Source organism: Mus caroli, chromosome 13, assembly GCF_900094665.2.
Source record: "Mus caroli chromosome 13, CAROLI_EIJ_v1.1, whole genome shotgun sequence".
Lineage (NCBI taxonomy): Eukaryota > Metazoa > Chordata > Mammalia > Rodentia > Muridae > Mus > Mus caroli.
Window position 1 is genome coordinate 20,262,068 of NC_034582.1, and position 21,293 is coordinate 20,283,360.

The window sequence follows — 21,293 nt, forward strand, 5'->3', positions numbered from 1 at the left end:
ATCAAAATTTGCTAACTAAAGCTGAGGACACATCTCCATCAACGTATCAGATTATTCCACTCTGTATTACTTGTTTCTCCATTTTGTTTTCATCTGAACAAGTCTCCTTCAAGTAGAGCAAGATTTATTAAACTTTTCTGTTTGTGATCCCTTGGCATCAGAGAAACTTTTATGCAATCCTGGGCATATAAATTCATAAAATTGGTATGAAAATCAAGTTTTTACTGATGATAAAATATAAACAAATTGATTTTAAAATAATTCTTCACTATATATATATAATTTAGTGTTTATTAAAGACAAAGGCAAATGTGTATCCTACAAATTGGATGTACTTATTTATTTTTACGAAGAATTAAATCTTGGATGAGCATTTGATACAGTAGGATGTGGGGTATCTCAAGCATTTTCAAAGCTGATAGATATTTTGATTTTATGATCGATTCTGAGAATTCCATTTACATAAATATGTATTACTATACAGTGGAATTATGTTTAGGGTCATTTCATAAGCTTTTAGATATTATGTCCTGACCCTAGTTAAAATTCATTGAAATTTAGTGAAACTCAAGTCAAGAACTCAAGCAGCAATTTTAAAAATAAAAGATATATTAATTTGATATAGTCTAAGGGAGGATGATAAGAAAATATGAAGATTTTTTTCCCCATAATTAAACCATTCTGTTTCTGTAAGAGAAGAAGAGGTCACCTGTGTGGTAAATCTGTAGTTTGTAGCATATAGGAGTTTTGAATGTGTGCCAAGGGCACACATAATTGATTGCTGTTGTGTTGCATGGTGACATGTATAGTGTAAAGCACTCCTGTGGGATACTCAGAACCAGGGCTGCAGAGATAGTGCATGACGCCCAGGGATGGTACAAGGCTCAACTCAGGTGAGCTGGACCATTCATTATGTGTTTTATTTTGAATTAACTTTTGTTAGCTGGATTCTCAGAAAACTGATTGCTGTTGATTTTCTTATGCCCTGTGCCTTTACACATTCCCCTGTGGAGTTACAACCCAGCTTAAGAAGGTGGGAACCAGGGCATTCACTTTCCAATGACTTGAGAACAGAGGATACTAACCCCAAATCTGTCGTTGCAGAGGAATGGAAAGCCCAGTTCATCAAGGCTGAAAGAAGAAAGCTTCTGAATTACAAAGCTCAGCTGGTGAAGGACCTGCAGCCCCGAATCTACTGTCCGTTTGCTGGGTACTTTGTGGAGTCTCACCCATCTGACAAGTAGGGCTCAGCATTTCATTCAATATTTTTACATATGAGTTAGTGTCTGTCAGATGGATGGCTTTGCTATACGTACAATTGCGCAATGAGAAAAAGATTGTGAGAATCCAAAATCTCTCTGTCTCTGTCTCTGTCTCTCTCTCGCCTTCTCCTCACCTGTACACACACCTCTCTGCTGTATAATGATCTGATTCTCAGATGATAAGAGTTTACCTTTATGACCTCGATTTAGCCTGATTACCTCTGTAAAGATGGTCTCTCCAAACAAAGGTCACACCCTGGGGAACTTGGGTGTATATCTGATATGTCTTTTCTAAGAGGGACACAACTCAACCTGTTCCAAGTACTTACGTTAAAATCAAAACTTTTCATGACTTGTCAATAACTACCATTTTATTTAGTTTCTAAAATAATTGATGTGCAAAAGATTTTTTATTTAATTTATTTGCAATGATGTGTGTATATGTGTGTGTGTGTGTGTGTGTGTGTGTGTGTGTGTGTGCATGCGTGTATGGATGTGAGCCCAAATACATGTAGAGGCCACAGAACAACTTTAAGGAGTCAGTTCTCTATGTTTACAGCATGAGTCCTGGGGCTTAAACTCAAGTCGTCAGAATCAGAAGCAGTCGCCCTTGTACTCGGAGCCATCTTGCTGGCCTAAGGCTTGTTTTCAATCAGCAGCATCACAGTTGATGGAAATAGTCCAAGTCGGGGCTGAAGCACACTGTTGGTGTGGGTACTTCAGAGTCAGTTACGTGTGTGGGATACCTTTGACATCCATGTTCACGTCAAAAGTTGAGACAGAGTGAGCCAGCTTACTTCCAGGCAAACAGCTTTAGCAACCCATATACTTTTGTTTCAAAACTCAAATGAATTCTGAAGAAATGAGACAATGTTGTTGATGGGTATATGAATATTACACAAAAATAACTTTTCTTATACTTGATTTTGGTATTGGAAAATCTTTACATATAACTGGATCAAGAAACATATAAATCTAGTTTTGAACCAAATGTTTTATGTCATCTAGATATAGATCAAGTATTCCTGATAGAAATTACTGTCTGAATTGATATAACTAAAATATACAAAAATATGTGAAATATGAAAAAACAGGATATATGAATCAACTAATATATACATACATACACACACCTATATATATTTTATTTTAAAAATTAGCAGAGTGAGTGGGGAGTAGGCTCACCTGATAAAGCACTTGCAATATATTGTTAAGGACCCGAGTTTGGATTTCTAGCACTCGTGCAAAAAACAGGTATGGCAGTTCATGCTGTGATGCCAGTACTAGAGAAGTGGAGGCAGGAGGATTCCTGGGACTCAGTGGCCCATCAGTGTAGCAGTGACAGCATCTCAAAAGATAAGATGGAAAACTGTTGAAGAAGATGGCAAATATTAACTTCTGGCCTTTACACACCCTCACACATGTGTGCCTACATACACAGGTGCATACACATGTAAATACACATAGCACATGCAAAACTGACAGAAAAGTATATGCACGTATCATGTAACACTATACATTTTAGTAGAGACTGTAGCAAACTACCCCAGCTATTCAGTACTTGGTCATTCTTGATAATAAAGCTATGATAGGTAGCAGAGAACTTTAGATATCTGTGATTTATTGTTATAAACATGAAATTTTTGATTTTAGTAGAATTGCGTTCACTTCTGTTTTAGTTACTTTTTGGTTTTTTGTTTTTGTTTTTTGGTTTGTTTGTTTGTTTTTTTGTTTGTTTGTTTGTTTTTCAAGACAGGGTTTCTCTGTGTAGCTCTGGCTGTCCTGGAACTCACTCTGTAGACCAGGCTGGCCTCGAACTCAGAAATCCACCTGCCTCTGCCTCCCGAGTGCTGGGATTAAAGGCATGTGCCACCACTGCCCGGCCTTAGTTACTTTTCTAATGCTGTGACAAAACACCATGGCCCAGGCAATTTAGAAAAGGAAGCATTTGATTGAGTTTATAGTTTCAGAGACTTGGACTCCATGATGGCTGAGCAAAAGCTCGCTGGAAGAAAGAGCTGAGCTCACATCTTGAACTGCAAGTAGGAGGCAGAGAGCACTCTGGAACTGGGGCAAGTCTTTCGAAATCTCAAAGCCCTGCTCCCAGTGACACACCTCCTCCAACATAGCCACACCTCCCAGTCCTTCCCAAACAGGTCTACCAACTAGGGACCAAGTAGTCAAATATATGCACCTATGATGCCTTTCTCATGCAGACCACCATATCATCTTAGAACATAGGTTCCCTTCTCTTTACACCATCATTTCATTAATCACTCTACATTCATCGTTCATTACACCAAGGGACTGACATACACTGATGGCTTATTGAAGTCTGTTAACAGCAGTACAGTTGATAGTCTAGTTAGCTATGAGCCCAGCACAAAGTAGCCTCAGGCCAAAAGCCTTACACACACTGCTGGTTATAAGCAGGCCTCAGCACAGGGGACACGTGCAACGGGTAAAGCTTTGAGCAGCTCTCTATGTGAGAGAGCTAGACCTTTAGTTTAAGGATTATACACTAAATTCGTGATTGTAAACTTAATGGATTATATCTCTAGGGATTGCAACAAGAACTTTTGTTTTTAGTATCTTTAATTGTATTTTATGTAACCAAGATCCAGACAGGATCCTGCTATGTAGCCCTGGCAGGCCTAGAACTCTCCATAGACATCAAGCTAACCTCAAACTTGTGCCAGTCCTCCTGTTTCTACCTCCTCGATGCTAGGTTTAGAAGACCAAGCCACAATGTCTGGCTTAGTTGCCATAATTTCTAATTAAAAAAACATTCATATATACCCTATCTATAGATGATCTCCTCCTGTGACACTGAGTGAGTTCTTATATCATTTGGAATTGCTGGATAAACATGAATTGTGTTAGGATCTGTGCTCATGTAGAAATCTATGTAGCTTTAAAAATACATTACAAGTCATTTTTTCCATAGGAGCATCCATATTGACAGAACTGAAGAGTCTTGGGCCACACAGAAAATACTGGTCCATTAGCCTTGAGGGATGAAAAGTGGGCAGGAAGGGTGGAGGCAACTAGTAAAAGTCAGATTTTGAGACCCAGGCAGGGCTGGGTCTGGTCACAATGAATGGCACTGTATACTAGGCATTGGCTTCCCCTTCATGTTCTGCTTCATGACTGTGAGAAACATCCTTAACATTCTCTAGCTGCCCACAAATAATGGTTTTACTGACACCTACAACCTCAGTGCTCGGCAGGCTGAGGTAGAAGGATTGCCAGTTCCAGGTCAGCCAGGGTTATGAAATAAGAGCCTTTCTCAAATCAAACCCATGTGATAACAACCAACAAAGAACAGGAAGAGAGGTCAGAGCTCAACAGCTGGGCGCTCAGCTGGTGTGCAGCCACACAGCAGTTGGCTAGAACCTGAACTCTGCAGCGCACACGAGAGAAATGGCGACTAGGACTCAGTTGTCTCCCTGGAGCAGAGCTGAGCTCTGAACCAGTTTCCCCTCAGTCCAGCCTGAGTGCTGGTCACACTTGATGTTAGAAAGCACCCAGGAAGATGCTCTAGACCTGTTTCCTCAACTCTAATCCTTGAGCTGGAATCTGGGAAAAGTCAGTAATTTCCAGGGGAGAGGCAGATGCTGGAGTAGCAAAGAAAGTCCTTGGCTCAGAGTCCAAAATGCTTTTGATATTTTAACAACTGATATATCTAACTAGACCAATACTAATTTTGCCCCTAAGGAATTATTAAAGGGGGTGGTGAAAAAAAGAACTTGCCAGCATTCACAACTGTCATATCTAACAATGTAGGGACACCCAAGAAGGGGATAGATAGAGGGCTTTTAGTCTTTATCCACCTCAAAACAGAAAAATAGAAGCACCCCAAACACTGCCATGGATGTAGACCAGTGCACAGCTCAGAGGCAGGCAGTGTAACATAGCAGGGAAGCGGATGATTCAGGCTTTAGACTGCTTAAAGTTTGGAAATATGTTGTACCAAGAGGGGAACCCAAGGCTGATATCAACCTGAACTCTAAATGTCTGTGATCAGGACACAATAGAAGAAGTAGCCAATTATCATTGTTGTTAATTTGAGACAAGCTCTACCTATATAGTTTAAGCTAGCTTTAAGCTCATTGTCTGTCTCCCTCAAGCTCTCCAGTATTAGGACTGCAAAACTGTACTACCAAACCCAGCTTTAAAAGTTATTTCACAGAGTCTAGGTCATAAACAGCTGTAAAATACCTCATACAATGTCAGAATTTTGGAAGGTTCCCAGAAATATGTATTTTTTTCTTTTTTCACTTCCTCTTCCCCTTACTATAGTTTAGGGGGATCACTGAGAGCAAATTTTCTGGAAACAATAATTGTAGGATCATGGAAATGACTGTGTATCACAGCTCAGTAGTGGGATTGTAGACATATCCTCTGATAGTTTGTATAAGGACAAAAACAAGGAGAAACAGGAGGCATTAAATCATATTCCCAAGAGGCGCCTATTCAGCCTCAAACAGTTAATGCAAGCCCACTTTCCCCACAGGCAAACTGAGCTCTGTGCAGTGAACCTTTGGGCAGTAGCATACACTGAGCAAACTGTAAGACCTATGACCTCAGGACCCTGGAAAGTAAACGATCGCAGAAAATAGAAACAAAATGACAGCTTGACAGGATAACCCCTCAGTGATGCTGAGGTTTTAACTTCATGTTTACGTGATTATTTGGGAATGGTATCCTGTGATGAAGTCCAGGCTAGCCTCAAACTCAAGATACTTCTTGCTCAGCTGCAAATGCTAGGGTTATGAGCACATGCCACTATGCCACACCCTATGCTTCTGTTTTCTCAAAACCATAGTATCTCTCTCTCCTCAAGACAGTCAAAGAGTGGTGTTGAATACTGGTGAGAACTGGATGCATTGCTGGGGTAAGGGTGGAGCAGGGTGGAACAGGGTAAAGCAGGGGTGAAGCAGGGGTGGGGTCGAAACCGAGGAAGATCAGAATAAGCAGGAGAACCTTCTGAGCTGGAAGGTTTCCTTTCCTTTAGTTCTTTCCTTTTCACTTGCCAAGTCCCCAGGTGACTACTTCAGTCATAAGGCTGCCTCCATGAAACCCCAGGGGAGGGGAAAGAAGCCTTCTCTCAGGTCAGAAGGACTTTGATTTCAAGAGAGTAGAGAGAATCCTGTTGCTCTTTCTCTTCTTCCCTTAACTCGCTCCACCTACCTTCCCTGTTTGCCCTTTTGGAGACAGGGTCTGCTGCAGTATCCTGGTCCAGCCTTGAACTTGCAGCAGTTCTTGCCCCAGCTTTCCGAAGACTCAGAAGGGCCGTGAGTCTTGCTCTGTTGCTGTTTTTCTTTCTCTAATGCTTGGCCCCAAAATAAATGGAATTCTTAGAAAGAAAGTACTCATCCAGTCAGGGAAGCCAAAGTCCTGGCTTCTCAGTAGATTATTTTCTACTGATGGATCATTTGACATTGATAGAGAGTAGACACTTGGGAGGCAAGAAAGTACTGGGGAATGTTTCAAGGAGAGTTATGGCTTATAAAAATGAGCCAGACGAGCAAGTAAACTCGGGAGCTCGGCGACTGGCTGTTCTTTGTGACCATAAGCAGGAGACAGAGACTCTGCAACTGAAGTACAAGAGAGAGCACACAGCTCAAGCCCCATACTGGTGACTTGGTAGCACCTGTGTGACCCCATGCTTGTGACTTGGTAGCACATGTGGAACAGAGCTAAAAGAGGAACTGAAATTAAAACCGCAGCCTGAAGATAGCATTTTTGAACTTGTAGCATAAACATGACCTGCTTATAATATTAAAACGAAAATCTAAACTGCCACAAATAGAAACAACACCCAGAGTATCATAAAATAGTTTTCTAAGGAAAAAGATAAGATCAAAAACGAAGTATAAAGAAAAACAGGAAAACATTATCATGTCATGAAGGGAAGCACAATATATAATAGATCCAAAACGACACAGATGCTAAAGGTATTAGGGGAAAAAAATCAAACATCTATAAAAGCTATGTTTCAATAAATAATGGCAAAATCCTTTGACTGTAAACAGAAAGAAAGCTACTCACACAGAGAGAAGATAGAAGAACCAAATGGAAAATTTACATTCAAACTCCACAATCTATGAGGGCAAACACCTGGAAGGTGTTCAAGGGCCTTCTGGGATTGAGAACAGCAAGAGGAAGTGAACTTAAAGATAGAGCAACAGAAGCCATGAAACCTATAAACAGGAAGAAAAAGACTGGACAAACAAGAACAGGGGACCCGTGGGACAACGGCAAATGTCAGGTATTCATGAAGAAGAGGTAAAGGCCATGCATGTAAACAAGAGGAAGAGCGGGTGGATGGAACTAAACTTAATAAATGTCAGAAACTTAGAAGCTAAAAGCACAGTAAGGCCCCAAACAATATAAACTTGAATCAAAAGAAGCCTGGACCCATCAGAACAAAATTACCAAAACATAAAGACATAGCAATATCAAATTACCTTGGTTTTTTGTTTGTTTGTTTGCTTGCTTGCTTGCTTGCTTGCTTGTTTTTATCAGAGGAAACAATTTTTAACTGGGCTTCTAATCAGAAACAGTGATGGCTGGAAGTTAATAGAATTTTAAATGTGTTTACAAGACAAAACAATTGCATCTAGATCCAGGAAAGAGGTATTGGGGCAGAGAGGAAAGCAGACATTCTCAGATGAGAGACCTCTGGGGAATCACTGCCTTAGAAAAACTCATGGGATGTTCTTCAATTAAAGAGGCGTGATTGTGAGGGAGAACAGAAATGAAAATATCTTGACATATTTAGTGGATGGCTTTTTCATTAGGTTCTTTAATTTGAAAGATGATGTAACACCGAGGTAACTATCAGTATGTAGAGATGTTATAGATTAAATTGTGTCTGTTCAAAATTTTTATGTTAAAGCACTGAGCCCTGAGTAGTTCAAAATAGAGCTTGCTTGAAGGTAGGGCCTGTACAAAAGGAATCTAGTTAAAATGAATTCATGAGGGCAGACCTTGTACTTAAGAGTTGGCTGGTGTCCTTAAAACAAGGCACAATTTGGGCACAGAGACACATGAAGGAAAGATGATATGAGGAGACAAAGGTGAGGTGGCTAACAAATGGTCATGGTCAGAGTCCGAGCTCAGCCTGCAGGAGGCACTGGTTCTGCTGTACAGCGACTTTGACCTTCTAGCTTCTGCGGTAATAAACAAAACAGCATTCCTATTTTACTTCTGTTCTCTAAGCACCTCCAGCATGGCAATTAGAGCAAAGTGATCCAAGATTCACACATGATGTAATCCAAGTAGATTGTGAGAAGCTAGTGTAGCTAGTGTAGACTGTTATAACATTATGATCCCCAGAGCAGCTAGTTTATAAGGGATACGATTGACCAAAAAGATTTAACAGGCAGACTAAATAGAATACCAAAAGACTTGCAAGTAACCTAAAAGAAGCTAAAGTGGGAAGGGGGAACAAAGGAATACAGATAAATGACAGACATAACTCAAGAGATACTGATAATTGTATTAAATATGAATGATCTACAGATTTGTAAATGAAACCATGTGGAACCTGTTAGAGTAGCCTGGCCTCAGACTGAGTAGCCCAGAGCAGTCCCTTTTCAGCACCCCACTCGAGCTGCTATGATTTCATGGCCCACAGAAAGTAGAAATAGAATAAAAATAGGTAGCGTCTTTTAAAAAATAACAAAATTAAACTACTAGATGATAGAGATCGTAATGGATAAAGGAAGGCAAACTCTACGGTTACACACACACACACACACACACACACAAATCCATTTCAAACATAAGCACAGAGATGAATGGCTACAACAAGTTACTGCTGAAGAAGAAAGGACTGGCTGACGCCAGATGAATGTAGGCTTCAGAACAGGGTGTGGGAAACATAGTAATGCCAGTTCACTCAGGAGACAGAAGAGTCTGCTGTGTGTGTGCCTGACATCAGATCTTTAAACACACTGATAGAACTGAAGGGGGAAATGGAAACCCACAGCTGCAGTTGGAGGCTTCGGGATTCTTCTTTCAATGTTTGGAAGACCAAGAATTCAAAGAGTCGGGGAAGACACAGACATCACCCCTGTGGGTCTGACTGACATTCATAAGGAACTCAGCCCAGGGTAGCAGGTAGTGTGTGTGTGTATGTGTGTGTGTGTGTGTGTGTGTGTGTGTGTGTGTTTGTGTGTGTGTGTGTTTATCTGTGTGTGTGTTTTATCTGTGTGGAAGGCTATTCACGCCATGACCTGGAAATGGCCTTCAGAGAAAAACTTTGGAGAGTTGGTCATCTCCTACCATATTGTTTGAGGGTTTCTTATTTCTCCAACACTGCATACTAGGCTACCTGGCCCTAGAGCATTCAGACAATTCTCTTGTCTCTGCTTCCCATCTTGCTATAGGAGTGCTGGGTTATAAATGTGCATCATTGCATCTGGCATTTTTTTAAAAAAAAATGTATGCTCTAGGAATTAAACTCATGTCACCGGGCGTGTAGGTGAATACTTTTATGTGATGAACCATCTCATAAGCCAAAGCAAATAATTAATTTAAAAATCGTCATCTTGGAGAAGCTCGTGTGTGTGTCCAATGTATTTTGATAATGCTCACCCCTACTCTCCTCACCAACTTTTCCCAGAACCACGCACTCTCATCCTCGACCAGTTTTGTTTTGTGGGTGCTTGTTTGTTTAACAAATCACTAAGTTCAATCTGTGCTGTCCATCTACAAAGTCCTGAGTGTAGGACCATGCACTGGATAGTGGTAGCCCTATTAAGACTGATTTTGCCTCCCCACAAAGCAACCAACTGTTGGTAGCTCCCGCTCCTCCTGAGCCCCTTCCCATTCCATGCTGAAGCATTGACTGGCTTAGGTAGGTGACCACAGCTGCTGTAAGTTCATGGGTGCCACTTTCCAGAAAATGCTTTTATTCTGGTCCTTTCCTACCTCTGGTTCTTATCATCTTTCTGTCCCTCTTCCATGATGGTCCCTGTCTTAGTCACTGTTCTATTGTTCTGAAGAGGCATCATGACCAAGACAACTTTTATACAAAATAAAAAATAAATTAAAAAGGCATGTAACTGGGGGCTTGCTTGCTCACAGTTTCAGAATTTAATCCATTGTCATTGTGACAGGGAGCATGGCAGCATGCATGGCACTGGAGAAGCAGCTGAGGGCTACATCCCAGTCTTCAGGTAAGCAGGCAGGCAGAGAGAATGAGAGAGACTGGCATGGGCTTTTGAAACCTCAAAGCCCACACCTAGGAACATGCTTCTCCAACACTTACATCAGCCACATGTTCCACACTTAAGTCAGTAAAGCCATGCTGACGTAATTCTTCTCAAATAATGCCACTCCCTGGTGCCTAAGCATTCAAATATATGAGTTTATGGGGGCCATTCTTATTCAAGCCACCATATTTTACTTCCTGGCCCCCATCAACTTATTGCCATATCATAATGCAAAATGCATTTAATCCATGTTCAAAGGCCCCATAGACTTTTACAGTCCCAACATGGTCTAAAACTCGTAAGTCTCTTCTGCGATTCATAACCATCTTTAACTGTAACCCACTATAAAGTCAAGATCAAACTGCAAATCACAAACTTCCAACATATGGTGGTACAGGCTATCCATGACCATCCCAAAGGAGAGGAAAGGGACCATGGTGAGGAGACACCAGACTAAAGAATACAAGACCTAAAAGCAGCTGGGCTTCATCCTCACGGTTCACAGGATGGCCTCTTTAGATCACCATGCGGGAACACCCCTGATACATGCCTGGCCTCAGCTGCTTTCCCTAGCTGCAGCAGGAGATTCCACAACCCTTTCTTATATCCTTGACTCTAAAGCCAGAACCATGTAGCTGAAGCCGCCAAGTTCTGCTGCGTGGTAGGATGGAACTCTGCCCCTCCTTCGACTATGTCTGTATCTGCTTTCTGTTGTTGCTTTCTATCACTTCTGAAGCTCCCCTTTGATTCCTTTAGAGTTGGAAGCTTACTTGAATGGGGTCTTGCCTTGAGGTCACCACTCCCTCTATTCCAACTAGCATCAGACTTTTCTTTAAGCTTTTTATCTTCTTGAGCCTAGGACTGGATCCCCCTCACCTTTCCTTCAGATTTTCTCCTTATGCTGTGCATTCCCACAGAATTCTCTTTGTCTTCTATAGATGGAAACAGCCTAGATACCCACCAACTGATGAATGGATAGTGAACTTTGTGGTATAGCTGGATCACGTGGTAGATCTATTTCTAGCACATTGATTTCCACAGTGGCTATACCACTATAAGGGTTCCCTGTTGGCCACACCATTGCCAACATCTATCTGTCCTCTTACTCTGAGCCATTCTTACTGCGGTGACATGAAATCTCAATATAGTTGTAATTTACATTTCCCTGACAGCTTTCTAGACAGTTTTTAGAACTATCTCTTAATCATTTGCATTTCTTCTGAGAATTCTCTGTTCAGTTCTGTGGCCCTCTTTTTTATTTTTTTATTTTTTTGAGTTATGTCCGTTTGCTTTGGTGGTGGTGGTGGTGGTGGTGGCTTTTGTTTGTTTATTTGCTTAATTGTTTGTGGGCGAAGAGAGCAGGATTCCAGGGAGACTTTTAGACAGCAAATGAGCCATGGTAAGGGGGTTAGTTGCTGGAGCCACAATGGCACTAAGAGTTCGCAGCACAGCATTGCTGTCAGGGTGAACATCATCCTTCCGTGTTGGAGTTAATACTGCTTAGCCACCCTGGAAGCAGTTTGGAAGTCGCTTTAAACCTAACCTTCTTATACGGTCTAGCATTTCCACTTTTGGACATTTGCTTTTTAGAACTCCAAGTCTTTATTCACATAAAACTATAGTACAACCCACATGCCACAGAAAGGATACGCAAACTGTGAAACCGTAAGTTGAAGTCTGTGATCCTCTGCTCTAAGCTTCATGAGTGCTGGGATCACAGGTCTGTCACTATGCCTAACGTAGTTTTATCACTTTAAATGCTAACGACAATTTTACCAATATTTAAATCTTGCTTAGGTTAATATACAGTTTATCTGCTTCCAAGCCCATACTGTAGTAACTAAATCTCCAGATAGAACATTTTTATGAGTTATGCCTTCTGATTTATAGTAAGAGCTATTATGACATGCCAGATGAATAAATCTAAAAGCAAGTGAGAAAGCGCAGTTTCAAAAGGTTATACAACCTTATGATGTGGATTGTATGGCAATTAAAAACACAAATCCATAGGAATGAAACACAGACCAGCCATAGTTAAGAGATGAGAGGTTGGTAGGCAATAAAGCCTAATGGAAGAAAGTTTTGGGGAGTTATTCTGACTGGGACTCACATAAATCTGCTCGTGGCTATGAGCCCGTGGGAGTGTGTCCCACAGAGATGAAAGCAGTTGAGTCTAAGTATATTTAAAAATGTAAAGGGTAAAGGGCAAACATGATACGTTTTAAGCTAGTATATAAACATTAAATTTCATTATGACATTTCATCCACGTGGACTGCTGTTTTTGGCTCATGCTCACCCATATTGTCTTCTGACTACAGTTAGAAAAACATGATTATTCTTTAAAAAGGAAAAATTAAAGTTATATATTTTTTTTCTTTAGTGGTGGGGAAGGGGGGTCAGAAGACAGCCTGCACCAGTCTGTTCTCTTTTACGGTGTAAATCCCAGGGATTAAACTCAGCTTGGCACCATGTTTACAGACATAATGATTCTAAAAAGGACTTGGGGGTAGAGGGGACACAGACTGCTTATCCTCACATGGCAAAGTTGTGGATCACCTTCAGACGGGAGTGATCTGGTCTGTGTTTTTATGATTTCACTGAGTAATAAAGAAGCCAGCTTCAGAGATAAATTTTCATGGCAATAATCACTCAAGGAAGGCCCTTGACTTCCTGTTGCTTGGCGACAGCTACACAGAAGGGACAGTGCTGCAGGATTTAAGCTCTGGTTCTACCACCATTTGTCAAACCCAACACTTAACGATTTCGTGTGTCTTATGATTAGACACGATGGACTAGTTTGCCAATACCTATCTTTTACCATGTGGGCCCTGAAGCCTCCCAATGTGCCGTGTTATTGATGTTTTCTTCTTTTCTATATCCTTGTCAATGCTATATACAAGGTGTAGATGCTATCTACAATGCTATTCTTGAGTCTCTTAAATGTTTTTTTTAGTAAGAGTGGCCCAAGGTTAAAAGATGAGTTCTTGTAGTCAGTGCTCTTTTTGCTTTCTGTGACATATTGTCTATGGAGTAGCATAGAGCTCAAGTGGGGGTAGAAAATGGAGGGTAGAGGGGTGGGGTGTGGGACAGAATGACACAGAGAGTAAGGGACAGGATGGCACAGATGACTAGAGGTAAAATAATTGTCCTCAGAATTCTAGTTTGTAGGAAGAAAAAATAATTATAATACCAGATAGCAAATGCTATCTGGTAGCATGAGAACTTGCTGGTCATTTTTTAATATTTCCTGCAACAATGTAGAGTCTGTCCAGAAAAGGAAAAAAGGTGCTGAGCGTAGACACTGTAGTTTATGATGGGACCTAGTAGCATACACCTGGCACACTACAGCACTCGGGAGCACAGACAGGAGAATTGGCAAAGGTTCAAGGCCAGGTCTACATGGAAAATTCCAGGCCCTTGTGAGCTATATATGGAGACCCTATAGAAGATGGATTTTAGGGAAAGAGTCTGCAGCTCAGCCTAAGGGCTGGGGCAGGAGACATTATGAGGAAAGCAGGAAAGAAGTGAGGGACCCAGACAGAAGTACAGTGTCTGCAATGATAAACAGTCTGGGGGGTTTCCAGAAACTTTGGGGATCCCGGTGAAGTCTAGTGAGGAAGACGGCCATCATTAGTCAGCAGTCTATGAGTCCATATTGTGGGAAAGGCAAAAACAGAAGGACATTGGTTTGGAGACCAATTTAAAGCTATTATAGTTACCAAGGAAATCATGGTGAATGGTGGCAGAAAATGAAAGAGAATTCGGATGAAAGAAACATTAAGTAACTGGAAGTACAGGGTCTTGTAGAAGAGCTGGAAGGTGGGGTGTTGTGTACAACACAAGCCTTTAATCCCAGCACTCAGAACGCAGAGGCAGGCCAACCTCTGTGAGTTCTAGGCCAGCACAGTCTACAAAGTAAGTACCAGGACAGCCAGGGCTATACAGGGAAGCTCTGTCTGGAAAAACCAAACAAAAACAAAAACAAACAAAAAAAGATCTAGAAGAGTGGGTATTTATTTAGGAAGTACTCAAATTTCAGCACACTGCTGTTGGTGAAAGTAAGTATACGCTACAATCCCATTACATAAGCAGCTCGTTATTATTGTAGAGAAAGAGACAAAAAATGTCTCATTAAGTTATGGAAGTTTATGAACTACCACCTGTGCTTTGGAGAGAGTGATGGATGGACAGTACCCTGGCTCAGGCTCAGGAGGCGGAGCCTCGCAGTAGGGAAAGCCACTGTGGGCTTGAGAAGGGATACAGCTGCTTTACTGGGAATTGACGATCTGGGGAAGTGGCTCAGGGGTCGCGTGCTTGCCACACAAGCACTAGGCCCTACTTTAGCATCTATGACCCGTGTGAAGCCTGGGCTTGATCATACACACCTGTAATCCCAGTACTAGGGAGTCAGATACAGATGGCTCATTGGGGCTGGCTGACCCAATGTTCAGTTGAGTGGTGGAAGAAGATGCAAGTGTCTACCTCTGGCCTCCACATGCACATACTCACAGGTGCACACATGCACAGAGAGAGAGAGAGAGAGAGAGAGAGAGAGAGAGAGAGAGAGAGAGAGAAGCAACAAGAAGATGCTGGTGTTAGGAACAAGAACAAAGCATGGGACCTTTTAAGGGTAGTGACAGTGTTTTCAGGAAAGAAATACAGATGTTTGTTCATGTTCTATTTAACTATCTAACTAAATAAATATCAGGTCTAGAGAACCAACCTGCAGGACAAAGAAGCCAAATTCTCTTTAGTATTAATATCTATCCACCATCAGGTGAATCACGGTGACAAATCTGTTTTTTCTGACTCCATCATTTTCTGTCTCAACACCACTGTCAGTATGATGTGGAAATTAACAAGTTACGGGATTTTTAGGCACAAGTTTGGTTTTTGAGAAAGGTGGTGGTTTGGAGTTTGATTTGGGGCATGCCCAGCTTTGGTTACTAGCACATTTAAATTGTAGATCTTGAGCTAAGGATGTAGGACCATGGTAGAGCCCTTACCTTTCATGCATAGGAAAAGAAGTAAAGAAAAGAAAAGGAAAGAAAAGAAAAGAAAAGAAAAGGAAAGAAAAGAAAAGAAAAGAAAAGAAAAGAAAAGAAAAGAAAAGAAGAGAAGAGAAGAGAAGAGGGAAGAAAAGAAAAGGGAATGGAAGAAAAGGGAAGGAAAGAAAAGGGAAGGAAAGATAAGGGGAAAAGAAAAAGGAAAGGAAAGGAAAGGAAAGGAAAGGAAAGGAAAGGAAAGGAAAGGAAAGGAAAGGAAAGGAAAGGAAAGGAAAGGAAAGGANGAAAGGAAAGGAAAGGAAAGGAAAGGAAAGGAAAGGAAAGGAAAGGAAAGGAAAGGAAAGGAAAGGAAAGGAAAGGAAAGGAAAGGAAAGGAAGCAGGTTTCAGGAAGGGTTATAATTGAGGATACTTGCTCTTCTGTAAGCAGTGAAATTTTAAAAATGTCTCATCTTGCCTTTTGCTTGTCCCCCTTCTCTCTGTGTGCACACATATACATGTATGAGGGTGCAGCATGTGCATGTATGTGACCATGGATGCCATGGTCAACCTTGAGTGTCATTCTTCAGGTGCCATCCACCTGTGATTCTGAGTCAGTCTGTCATTGCTGGGCTGGGCAGCAAGCCCTAAGGATAACGGATACCGTTTTAATGGTTTTGAATGCAGAGACTTTTCAGACATTATTCTGAAAGCTGGAGAGAGACCCTGGGGCCTTGTCTGTAGTTTGAACCTAGGCAGGCTGGGTGGTATGCAGTCTTTGCTTCCTTCTACAGGAAATGAAGGCAGTGATAGTAACAGTCTCATGACGCATTGATAAGTTTGTATCAAGCACTTAGTATAACGACTACTGAGTAGTATCCACTCAGTCTTCATTCCAGTTGATATTCAGTCGGACTGGGCAATTACTGCTTATGTGCAATTCGTCTGCTTATTCATGGCTCCTCTCGCTTAATTCCAGTCACTACCTGAGTGTACTTAAAAAACAAAAGACATATACTTCCTCAACTGGTTAGAGACGATAGCCCAGATATGGTCTTTATTTTTCTTAAGTACGTGTGTGTGTGTGGGGGGGGGGAGTTGGAATAAAATGGGATGAAAGAATAAACCGAAATGTTCCCTGTTGCTGCCACACACACTGGAGAATGAACTGTCTCATCTGGGAACACTCCTATTTCTTAGGTACATTAAGGAAACAAACACCAAAAATGACCCAAATCAGCTCAACAATCTTATCAGGAAAAACTCTGACGTGGTGACATGGACCCCACGACCTGGTGCTGTCCTCGACCTTGGCAGGATGCTGAAGGACCCAACAGACAGGTTCGGCTTCAATATTTATGGGGGATAAAAACACCTTATGTAATTTTTTAATATTATGATAAAGAACTCTCCTCCTGACTTGCCACAGGTCCCTACTCTGTAATAATGTTAAGTTTTGTCAAGTAACATGCTAAGCTCCTTACCTGATAAGACCTCCATCTCACTTTTAAATGTAGAAATCTTAGAACCAGGCAGCCTACCACACACCTGTAATCCCAACACTTAGGAGGCTGGGGCAGAAGGATCAGGCCAACGTGTACTATTTGAGACCCTGACTTAATAAAAATAAATATGTCTTACTATTAAAATAAAATAGACTAATAATTATCACTCAAGTCAGACAGCTTTCTCAAGCAGTTCATCCTTTATAACGGCTCAAGTGCCTTCATCACCCCAAAACCTTATTAGAGAGTAAAGGGTAAGGGGCTAGAGAAATGGCTCAGTAGTTCAAAGCATCCGCTGCTACCACAGAGGACCAGAGTTCAATGCCGGCATCCATGTTGGGTGGCTCTGAAAGTTAGTTTTCACCTTAGTGCAAGTATGACCTATAAAATTAGCAGCACTTTTCACGATATCAAACAGGGAAATGCAATCCCAACAGAGCTAACATTGACTCAAGAGGCCTGCAGCTTTGTAAGTACACAGCCTGAGCCACACAGTCATAAATTTCTCACCACATAAAGAAGTGCAGAGTTTACAGGAAGTGAACTGCGGGGCAGCTGGTGTTGCCTTTTGCTGACTTCCTGGATATGACTACAGCCTGTTCAGTTCTTGTTTTCTCTCAGCCCATCCTTTCCTGGCATGCTCTCTCTCTACCACTCACCCAGCGTTTGACCCTGCCTCTTGTTCCCTGGTTTGTGGTTGTGCCCTTCCCCTCTCGATCCTTCCGCCATTTGCACCTGCAATTTAATTTTCAAATCACAATTTTCAATTTGCAATCCACTGACTGGCTGTTGAACCAAGGTCAGTCAAAATATTTTCAATCAAAAGTGAAATTCACAATCGCCAGTAGAAAATAAAAACGTATATAGTATAGAGTATAGCGTATATAAAGGGTTTTATTTCTGGAATAACTTTATAACCTGGTAGAAATAGTTCTTAGCTGGGAGTGATGGTTCACATCTATAATCCCAACACTTCAAAAGGCAGGAGGATTACCAAAAGTTCAAAGCTAGCCTGGTTTGTTTCTGGATTGCAGAGTGAGACCCTGTTTTCCCACTCTACCCCCACATGAAATAGTTTTTACAGAAATTATGGCAAAATATTGGAAATCTCTCTCTTTATTGCTGACAAGCAAATCCTTCTAAATTATGAAAGTTAAAATTGCTTAAAATTCTTTAAGAGGTCCCAAGTGCTCCAGTATGGAAGAGTAAAGATGTTTCTTGATTGTTTCAGTTAATACTCATCCTTCAAGAGCCTTCCTTCTTCTTCAGCATTTTCCTAAGTCTCCTGAATTATCTTTGTGCAGACCTCTCATACTGTGTCTTACAGCATGCGGCTATACTGTCACCCTTACAGACATCAGAATCACCAATGACCTTGATAAATGCAGATCCTGAGCTCCCCTCAGGGATATGGGGGATACAACAGGTGTGAGAGTCACAGCAGAGCATTCTGGGAAACAAGAACCAATATGGTGGCATCTCAGTGCTAACATACAGTAAAGCCACCATGTACTGCCTTGTGAAGGAAGAAGAGACAGAAAATCTAGGACTGTGGTCATGGAAACTCAAAATAGTTGGCATTTAGCCAGATCTTAGGGACAAGTAGACAAATACAGGAGAGACAGAACAAGGAAGAAGAGGGGAATAGAAGAAGAGATGGGGAAAGGATGGGAGGGAGGGCGAGAATGATATTTTCTAGTCAGAGGCCATGGCCTGGCTGGGGAAGAAAACATTGACTAAAGATAAAGTTAGGACATGAATACCTTTGATCCATAGATGACTCATTGAGACCTTTTGGTTCTGGGTGCCAGAAGTACAGAGGACACAGTCAGGAAGAAGCCTTGGTCCTCAGGGAGCCCTCCAGGCCTGAATTCAGAGCTGATGAGTAGAGGCAGAAGGAGGCAAGGATACCACATGGAGGCCAGGGTCAGCAGGGCCTCCTAGCTCAGGGCTTTGAACCTGTCCTGCAGGTAAGGAGAGCCACAGAAAATGATAGAGCAAAGGAGGATCAGTCTTGAGCTGTGCTTCCAGAAACACCTCAGCTTTGTCGGGAAGAATGCTCTAGAGAAGCAGCTAAAACTAGGCCTCTGCAGTCAGGAGGCTGGGGGAAAAGCTATGGCTTCTCACAAGAAGAGATCCCAGGCAAGGAGCTAGAGGAGACTGGGCATGTATTTCAGAAGTGATACCAAAGGGCCTCTGTAACCTTGGAGCTATGATAGACTCAAAGTGAAGCTTTGAGACGACAGGTGTCTACTATTGCTTGCAAATATTTAATAGACGCGGGTGTGTTCCCTTCCTTAGACGTTTCCTTGTTTACTTCATACCATATTACTTTCTCAAAACCCAAGAGTCCACATTCCATCTCCTCAGGATGAACAGAGCTTTAGGACTGTTTGTACAACTAACTGGATTGAAGGATAAAAATACACATCTGTCTGTAAGCCAGAGTTTGATTAACAGCCAGAGCACAGTATATCTAAGGCAGAAAATACTATAGGTGAAAGTCCATTTGTATGCTGAAATATTTGTTGGGTACCACATGGCCTGACTTTTATTGGGGGATGTAAACACACATTTGTTCAACCCAGAAGGACATATTAACAGACCAAAGAACCAGAACCACCCAAGTACAACTTGGTGAACCAGTGAGTTCATTGGGCCCACTTTATAGGGACAGGACTGGATCAAAGGCAGCTCGTTACAGAAAATTCCAAATCGGATAGCCCCCACTCCCAGTAGGAAATGTTTCGGTTCCCCTCCATTCTTTTACCAAATGCCTCTCCTAATTGGGATGCAGAAGCCTCTGAGTGCCAAGATCCACAAAGTCGGCCCAAGCAGATCATATTCAACATCTCCATCATCTAGTAATTGGGAGCAAATGGGTCCCAATATAATACCAATAATATCAGGGATCTTGTGCCTTTCGATCTCCAGATACACACAAGACTAGTTAACGCAATGGACTTGGGAGCCTTGCCTGTTGCATGGTGTATAGGAAACAGTGTGCCTTGGGCTAGGAGAGGACTCTGAAAAGTATCCCAGTGTCTCACTGCTGTTTTGACCGACCCGCCTCATCTTTGTGTCTTTAAGCAAGGGCATTGTGGAGCCTCCAGAGGGGACAAAGATTTACAAGGATTCCTGGGACTTTGGCCCGTACCTGGAGATCTTGAATTCTGCTGTCAGAGATGAGATCTTCTGTCATTCATCCTGGATTAAAGAGTACTTCACTTGGGCTGGATTTAAGAATTACAACCTGGTGGTCAGGGTATGCCTCCGCTCTCTTGTAATCTGGAGATCTTTGGAACCCCCTAGTTTCTAGTTTGTCCTCTAGTTAGCACTTGGGAAGCTGTATAAAGTGTCCAGCAGAGTGCAGGCAGGCCATGTGATAAATAACTCTCTGAAATGGAGGGGGCCATTAAGCACAGCTCAGTTTAGCTTTTGCAGTATTTTCTCTCTCCTATCACAATGAATTCTTCTTTTTAAATCACAGTATAAAGCAGGTACCTGGTAGCGTTGTCATCTATCCTTTGGCTTGGTTGGGTCTTCCATCTCCTGGAGCCCTGTCCTCTGTACCCTCCTGCTGCTCCCGGTGTTCCCTGTCCTCGCGTGCTTTATTAACCTCTCTAGCCTGCTCCCTTGTGGCTGCCTTGTACATTGTCTGACATGTCAGGAGTGCTTAACTGTGGGGCTAGACAGTGGACTCCACACAGAGGGGTATCAATGAGCAGTGTGAGGCTGAAGCCACCAAATCCTATCTGCAACGGTGCTGAGGACCAAATGGTATAAAGCAGGAGCAAGCATGGGTGCTGAACAGGAATTAGCCCCAGAAGAACATGCCAATTAGCAGCTTTGGCATTCATGTGGTGGGTAAGCTGAGGCCGGCAGCCATTGAGGGTGAGTGCTAGAGTCGCTGATGGGACACCTACAGGGCTGAAGCCAAAGGCAGCTGGTGACTGGAGAAGTCACTCAGCAGACTTTTCTCTAAGGAAACAAAGTTTAATTTACTCAGCTGGCACTCCCTGTGGCCAGCAAAAAAACTATGAACTCTTTTAACTTCTTGGGGTCAGCAAGAAAGAGAAGGAAAGAGAAAACACACACGCACACACACCAAGTAGATGAAGCAAAAGGCAAAGTCCAATAACTTTATACACACAAATATAAACAAACCACATACATGCACTCATATACACACACATACATGCACTCATATATACACACATACATGCACTCATATATACACACAGACATGCACTCATATATACACACAGACATGCACTCATATATACACACAGACATGCACTCATATATACACACA

The 21,293-nt window shown here is 42.0% G+C and overlaps 1 protein-coding gene across 2 annotated transcripts in view; it reads left to right on the forward strand.

The window, feature by feature from the left end:
* LOC110307606 (cytidine monophosphate-N-acetylneuraminic acid hydroxylase) overlaps positions 1-21,293 on the forward strand; it is a 73,745-nt gene that overhangs the window by 42,714 nt on the left and 9,738 nt on the right. For both annotated transcript variants that reach the window (XM_029468279.1, XM_029468280.1), the window contains 3 exons: positions 1,105-1,240; positions 16,674-16,814; positions 20,069-20,243. In XM_029468279.1, the coding sequence (XP_029324139.1) occupies positions 1,105-1,240; positions 16,674-16,814; positions 20,069-20,243 (452 nt within the window). The remainder of the gene's footprint in view (positions 1-1,104; positions 1,241-16,673; positions 16,815-20,068; positions 20,244-21,293) is intronic.